General features: G+C 41.2%; 1 protein-coding gene across 1 annotated transcript; it reads right to left on the reverse strand.

The window, feature by feature from the left end:
* Positions 1 to 1,306: 1,306 nt before the first annotated feature.
* chst1 (carbohydrate (keratan sulfate Gal-6) sulfotransferase 1) lies at positions 1,307 to 4,842 on the reverse strand. Its single transcript, XM_037248254.1, has 2 exons — positions 4,469 to 4,842; positions 1,307 to 2,987 (listed from the first exon to the last, which is right to left on the reverse strand). Exon 2 carries the CDS (start codon positions 2,939 to 2,941, stop codon positions 1,664 to 1,666), a length of 1,278 nt encoding a protein of 425 aa, XP_037104149.1. The 5' UTR covers positions 2,942 to 2,987; positions 4,469 to 4,842; the 3' UTR covers positions 1,307 to 1,663.
* Between the last annotated feature and the right edge of the window lie 3,421 nt (positions 4,843 to 8,263).

Raw genomic sequence — 8,263 nt, forward strand, 5'->3', positions numbered from 1 at the left:
GAATGAATCGATGAATGAAAAAAAATGGATAAGTCATTTCTCAATTAAGAGCTGAAACAGTGAGTAAATTTCATCAAAGTAGCTAAAGCAATAATCACATAATCCGAGCATTACAAAAAAGTTTAGAAATGAAAAGTGCTCGAAGAACAGTCAGTTATTTTGTAGGTAAAGTCAAGTGAAAACCCAAACGCGAGTGCTGAAGTAAAGGATGAATCCCACGAGAGGGCTGCAGCAAGAAATCGGTGGACGATAGAAAAATAGAGGGAAGAGCACTTGCCTCCAGCCTTGACGCCGAGGAGGATCAAAAGGTTTGTGCTCTGCATCTTAATGGACATTGGGCCACCAATACTGATGAGCATTCATTCACATGGGCTATTTTGTGGGTAAACTATCAGTCATTGTGCCTCGATCAATGGGTGTCATAGAAGCATACTATTCAGTTGTCTGTGCTGAAATCACCATGTAAATGAAACTTAAAATTCAGAAAAAAGTTCAACTTAAGATCATTTCTTTACATTGTTGGTGTTCAAGAAGATGAGTTTCACGCGTTTGATTGTATGGGATGTGATTATTGTGTTAAAACAGAGACGACTGATATTACAGCCTGTGAAGAAAAGTGTTTCTTTTACATTCAATTTTGGGGGCATTTCAATAATGATAATAATGATAAGAATGATGATGATAATTAATAATAATAATTAATAATATATGTTTCAAATGTTCCAGCAGGAAGTTACACCGTTTGAATAAAGTTTTGAGCTCTTCAAACTTTTGATTTTTTTTTCCCCCCGCTCAAAGACTTTCTAAACAACGCGCTTTCGGGGTTAATGCGATTTTTGGACAAGTTTTGGACCCCAAAGTCCGCGTAAAATCGAGGCTTAGCTGTAGAAAGAAGCAATTTATTGGCTATTTATCTGATAAATTGACATTTTACTTCCAGCAAAGGGGACTGAATGTATGAATAATGTGATGATGACACTGCAAATACAAAATGAAAAATAATTAGATTCTACCTCAATTAGAACTAAAGTAAAATCTCAACCGACATCCATGTCAGTAACACCATAATCATCTTGAAAACTGGGACTAAATCTCTAAATTCTAAGTATTAAATTGAGATTTTAGAATTAGCTCTCATCAGTATGTTTGTCACAGCCGGTCGTAAATTCTCTCATGAAACACTTATGACCTCCTTGGGTGTTTAATGTCTGTTAACCCAGAAACTAGAAAGGTTTGTTTATTCTTCTTTCCCAGCACTGCATGTCAGTATCTATTGTCTTATTTCATGGATAGAAACACTGAAAAGTTGACTGCAACATTCACTATTTATTGCACAGTTTTCATTCCTTGTAAAAGAAAAAAATGACCCATTCCATTTACACACACATTTTTTGAAGGGCAACATTTCACTTACATACACAAAGTGAATGAAGTCATGTTAATTGGAAAACTTAAATGACACGTTTGTAAACTAGCTTGTTTGATTATTTAGTGTTTTAAGTGTGCTGTTCATAACATCTGGGGATCATCCACAGTCCCTTCGTGCATTCAAATGATCATTTAGTGCAAATTTGATTCAGCAAAATGAAAGCAACACCCAACCGATGAGATGATAAGGCAACAATTATAAATATATAAAAATAGTCACCGGGAGCGATCTCAGTTACAAAAAGGGGACAAAAGTTTTATCTTGCACCAGTGAGTTGGACATATTTTTCAGTTCCTCGACCGATCTCACCGTCTTGTATCCGAGTTGGTGGAGAACCTTTTGACACACTGTCTGAGTGTATTCTACCATGTCAAAAGAGAGTTTCAAGCGCCAACTCTCAGCATTAGCAGCGGAGTCTCGTACTGTACCAAATTTGTGTTTCGCTGATGGCTCATTGCTGCCGCGAGTGTTTGCATGTATCCAGTCTTCCACATTTTTATCCATGGGCAGCCCCAGATAGTCATAGATCTCCTTTGTCTTGTGAAGTGGATTTTTGGCCAAATCCTCATAGCGAACTAACATATATTTCCCCTTCAACCAATATGGATGGCCGAGACCGGTTGAGACAGAACTTCGGTAGTCTTCACAGACGACAGTGAGCTGACTCAAGTCAAGATTATAGGGCTTCCGCCCCGTGGCCCTCCATATGCGCCACAGCCGGTATGTATCCCTGAACGTCTCAATCCGGGATGATAGAATACCACGAGGGTCTCTGACAAGTTGGATCACTTTGATATTCAGTCTGGGGTCCTCCAAGAGGGCGCGCAAATCCCCAATCTCTGGCACACGGACAACCTTGATAGCCACATGTCGTTTCTCCCGACATGCTTCGGTCGCCAAGGTCATGTTGAGAAGTGCACATTTCTTAACGCAGTCCCCCTCTTCCACGTTAACATCAGATGGGCCGAAGGCATCGCATACAGGTTGTTGGCACAACGCTCGGCTCGCGCCGCGGCGGAAAAGTTTGTCGGTTGTGTGGTTCGTCGGAGTCGGTTTGATGTAGCTCTCGAGGAAATATAGATCACAACCATATAGGCTTCTCAAGAGGTCTCGGCTAGCCCCCAGCATCACGCGGCGGTCTGCTGTGTTGTGGCTGTGGGACAGACGAGGGATGAGTGTGGTCTGGACATGATAAAGAGGTTCAAACAAGTAAAAAACCTCTTGGTGCTGGTTGAGAAGTTGGCCGACAAAGGAGGAGCCACTACGGGTGGTGGCCAAAACCAGGATGTGGGTTTTGCGTGATGCATTGATGTAAAAGAAAGGGTAATCTTCACAGCCTCCTGCGCCCCGTTCAAAGGGAGGTTCGATCTCCTGATCTCCCAGACCGCAGTTCTGTGGGCTGGGCAACGTGCACAACTGGAAAGGCTTGGAAGTGAGTGTACGGATGGCCGTGTACTGGATGGCGATAGAGGCCAAGGCCAGCAGGATCACTGCCTTCCAGGAACATTGCATGGCGGAAGCACTTCATTTAGACTCTGAGATCCATGTCAGGTTCTCCCTGCAGACAAACAATTTACAGGGGAGTAAGAAATTACACTTTTTGTTTTTAATAGTTACTAGTTTTAAATGTAGGTAGTTGTAGTTATTTTTTATTCTATTTTATATTACAAACTAAAGAAATGAAGCAGCAGCACTATTTTAAGGTTTTAAGGTGAATGATTAAGACTTACAATACTCAACTTGATTTTACGTCCACAGAACAAGTGGAGGTCGAGTATAAAAATGAAAAATATATTGCAAAAGAATCTTCCTAATATAAATATCCCAATGGAAAAATAGTGGTCCTCTCAAAATGGTGAGTACTTCTTGTCATGTCTCGTCCCCAGTTTTGTGATGTGTATAGGTTGTCATCGTTTGTGTGTCTGTGTGCTCGCCCCTCCCTTCCTGTGTGCCCTTGATTAGTGTAATCACACGCACTTGCCTCTCGATACCTGTGTTGTATTTAAGTTCTGTTTGCGTGTCACTCGCCGTCGGAGCATTGCATGAGATGTGGACAATGCATGTCTCACTGTCACGCGGTTTGCTTGGTTCCTGTCTTTTGTTTCACGTCTTTGGCGATCAGTCCTGTTAGTTTCGTTGTTATGTCACGTCAGTTTGCCGGGTCTGTCTTTTTGAGTTTGCTACAATAAACCCTGGTCCAAGCTGCACTTGGTCGCCCTGCTCCGTTCCATCCACACTCCGTTCCTGACACTTCTGACTGCTTATATTTGATAAATATCTATATTGATGTGAGCCCTTGCAAAAAGTCAATATTTTTCTAAGATTTTGTAACACAAATTAACAGTTTTGGTAATTGTTATGTAGCCTCAATTTCTGCCAACTCCAACATCCATGCATCATATAGCCTACAATGATGGCCTGAACGAAGAAAAAAAAAAACCTCATGATACCCATAAAATTGAGAGTAAAGCTGCACAAACAATGTCATGTCAAGGGGAGAGGTTGCTGCAAGTGAAAAAAAAATCCAAAACAGTGAATCACGAGCGTGTGACTTCGTGCAGGAAGCTTAGATGTGTACAATAAATAAATCCTCATCATCCCCTCATCTGACAGCATTACATTTGTCAGGTCCAGCAGAGACTACATTTGGCATCACATAAAATTCTTGTTAAATTTAAATTGCCTTGAAATAATGAAATGAGCTTGCTTTTTCCTTGGACAAATAGAGATAATGGTTAGTCAGTGAGCTTGCATCGCTGATGCCTTCCTTACATCTAAATGGGAGCTGATGTAAAACCCAGGGTGAGATTTCCACCACACAAAGCTCACACATAGTGTATGTAGACTGCAGCGAACAGGTTGAGCTTGCTGATGAGCTGATGTGAGATGGAGTCATGCTCGGTAATGCTTCGATAAGGCAGCACTGCACAAACGATTGCATCCCACCCAACCGGCAAGTGTTCAAAAACATTGCGTTGAAATGCACGTGCATGCATTCAAATCAGTGACACAACACACGAACATATTCATTTGTCTCACCTTGTCGGTAGCAGGAGTGTTCTCATGATGCTCCGTGCTCGCTGATTCCCCTCAGCGCTCATAAATGTTTCCATATGCGCGCTCCTTTCTCGAGTGGGAGGGCTGGCTGATCCTCTTCTCTGATATAATGTATCGCTCAAAGCATGCTTCGTCAGAACACTTCGGCCCGGATCATGTCGAGAGAAAAGTGCAGTGAAAAGTGGAGTGGCTGTGGCGTTTTACCGTGCAGTGCGTCGGGCGGAGAGGCAGACCGGGGAGGCAGTCTTCTTTTTTTTTTTTAAATTTTTTTTTTTTTTTTTAAATATGCGTGTGTGTGAGGTACACAAGGACTGATTGTCTGGACCACCCAGACCCCTCCTCTTTCCACCTGCCTCTCTCTATTTCTCTCTCTCTATTTCTCTCTCTCTCTCTCTTTCGCTCTCTCTCTATTTCTCTTTCTCTCTCTCTTTCGCTCTATTTCTCTTTCTCTCTTTCTCTCTCTCTCTCTCTTTCTATTTCTATTCTCTCACTACGCCATCACCATCATCTCTCCATCCTCTCCTGCCATATCACAGAACCCCCCCTTCCCTTGCTTCGTTTAACCTGTCCAACCATCTATCCATCCATCCATCCATTCAATGACATTTAGCCCACGTCATCTCACCGCAGCCTTTCAAAATCTAGCTGTAAATATTTGATTACTATTGTTAACAATCCAGCTTGCAATTTTTTCTCTCTCTCTCTCTATCTGCCGGGGAGCCGTATATTATCCCAGCTGATTTCGGACGGTGGACACCATGCCCAGGACTGGTTGCCAGTCAATCACAGCACAAGCTGCATAACTAATGGCATCTATGAACACCATAACTGAGTGTGAACTCAGAAAGGACACATTACAGTACATCTTACAGTACAATTGCACATTTTATTTTATGGTATTTACATCTAGATATTTTAAACAATTCAGGACAGGGCACCTTTTGTTTAAAGCCACCTTCTTTTCAAATAACCAAAGTTTTGGAAAAGACATGAATAAAAAATTCAAAGCCAACACATTCATGGATTTTTTTTCTCCATAAAATTGATGTTCTCACTAACTGAAGTATAAACATGAGAACATAAAGTGTAATCATCATAATGCCAGAAGAGAACTGCTAATATTAACCAGTCTTGAATTGTGTTTAAAGGATGTTTTTCTGAAGATATTAATTCTGAAAATGGATCATGAGGGCGCATTTTAAACAATTTAACTGTGCGTCATTGCCCTGTCAAATTGTGAGGCAAGACTTCCTAAATGCTCTCTCCTCATAGCTCCCTGAAATATTGATGCCATATCAGTTTTTACTACAGTAATTGTCATGTCTCGTCCCCAGTTTTGTGATGTGTATAGGTTGTCATCGTTTGTGTCTGTGTGCTCACCCCTCCCTTCCTGTGTGCCCTTGATTAGTGTAATCACACGCACTTGCCTCTAGTTACCTGTGTCGTATTTATGTTCTGTTTGCGTGTCACTCGCCGTCGGAGCATTGCATGAGATGTGGACAATGCATGGCTCACTGTCACGCGGTTTGCGTGGTTCCTGTCTTTTGTTTCACGTCTTTGGCGAGCAGTCCTGTTAGTTTTGTTGTTTAGTCACGTCAGTTTGCCGGGTTTGTCTTTTGAGTTCCCTGCAATAAACCCTGGTCCAAGCTGCACTTGGTCGTCCTCGCTCCATCCACACTCCGCCCCTGACAGGAATAAAACAAATCAAAAGTTAAGGGAAATAAAATCCTGTGATAAACCTGCCGATTGGTGTGCTTTGATAATCTATTAAATAACAGGACTTTGAAAGACACTCCTAAACATGCCAGCGAAATATTTCTCATCTTTAATCAATATACATTGTTAATGGAAATTTATATTATATTTCCATGTACAACCTTGTGCTGAGACAAGATTAAAATTCTGAACAGATTAGCGGGACTCGTTACTTCATGATGTAGTTGGCCATATTTTTATCATAAACAAAATAAAAGGCTCAAACTACTTATTATATACTCTAAATCTTGTTAATTTGTGTGTTTAGAGGACATTAACAACAAATAGGTCACTTGTACTAGATGAGTGGTCATTTCCATAGGTTTCTCATTTGAGGAGAGCTCAAGTTTATTTTCTGAAAGCGTTTCTTACATATTGTTCCTATGTCGAGGACCTTTCATGCAATTATAGTCTCATTAAGTCTCATTCATTTGATTTAACCTTTGCTGAATGGTACCTCACGTTGCCAGGGGAGCCTTGTAGACAAAAGACCCTGCATGTGTTTAGAATGGTGCCAGAAGGAGGCCAAAGAAGCAGCAGCAAAAGCTCTGATTCCATGGCAGTCCCCAGAGTATTGATTTCAATGAACCCAGCTTGTGGGAGCCATGTCAGGGGACATGCTTGCACAAGGAAGCCAAGCATCTGCTGCAGCAAGATAGCCTTTCACTGCATTACTGTGTAGGGACATTTGTTTTTGAGTGTAGGATGATCAGATTTATAGCTTGCTTTTGTGTTTGTCTTTTTATGTTTTTTTCTTTTAGTCTAAGAATGATATCAGTTGTCAGATGTAGGTGAGTTATAGCTGATACAATCACTGTGGAATGGAATATTCAAAAGAAATGTGATTCTGCTAAAGTTCGTTTTCAATTCATCTTTTATGGTGAACTATGCAGTCTGCTTAACAATTGATATCAATTTGTTTTGAATACAGCAATGCCAAGTTGATTTAGTTTTAACAGTTTGATTTGAATATAACAATGAGAGTTGAATCACTTTCGAGAGAGTTGGAGTCACAAATCCCGAAGGCACTCCGGGCATCGTCCCCAGCAACAGGCGGCACCTGCACCGACCGATCACACACCTAATCGTCTCCCATGCTGGCCTCCTGTAGCTTGACCATTTTCTTATAGAGTTTGCTCCTCTCAGCTTATTTTAATGGTGCAACCCCATGAGGGTCAACGTTGGGTGGAAATAGGAAATCTGTGCCCGGTGTGCCCTCAAGACTGCAAGTCCCTCTCATTTATGTATTATTCAACATTCCACAGCATTGTTTATGTATTTCGGTATCAGGGTTTGACAACAGCGTTGAAGAGTTTTTGTAACATTTGCACATATCAGCAGCACAGGCACCAGCCTGTATTGTAGCCACAATACATAAGATTTCTCTTCCAGTATTTCACACCAGCCACTGGTAGCATGTCCTGCTTATTTGCAGGTGTTCAAATATCTTCTAAGTCCAAGGTTATTTTGTCTCAGTCTGAATATATTATGTATGTGTTTCCCCAGTTTGGCTTTTGATTTTTTTTCTTCAATACAGAACTTCTGTATTGAAGGTGCGTGTACCATTCCTTCAGCCATGACGCTGCCACATACATTTACTCTATCGCCATAAATGTTGATGGCTAGGCTATAGGTCTTAAGATTTTTGACAGAATAGGTTTTGATTCAGACTGTACTGGAGGCGACAAAGTTGCTCCAGCTTGCGCTCGCTTTCCCACCGGTATATGTGGAAAGATTATCCTCCGCACAGACTGAAAACATTAATCTCGAATAGGACTGATCAAGGGAGACTTTCTTTACTGGCAATAATCGAAATAGAGACGGAAAGAATTTCGAAGCTCAACGAAGAAAGGGGGTTCTTAGGAAAAAAACTGAGGTTGTTGTTTTGAGGGAGAGGTGAACGCATGTAGCTTTATATAGCTACTTAAGCAATAATAAACCCATTGGTGATTTAATACTGCTCTAGCAGTGTCAATCAGCATAATGAACTCTGTAAAATGGAGGATGTTTTAAATTCTATAT

Source organism: Syngnathus acus, chromosome 3 (genome assembly GCF_901709675.1).
Source record: "Syngnathus acus chromosome 3, fSynAcu1.2, whole genome shotgun sequence".
Taxonomy (NCBI): domain Eukaryota; kingdom Metazoa; phylum Chordata; class Actinopteri; order Syngnathiformes; family Syngnathidae; genus Syngnathus; species Syngnathus acus.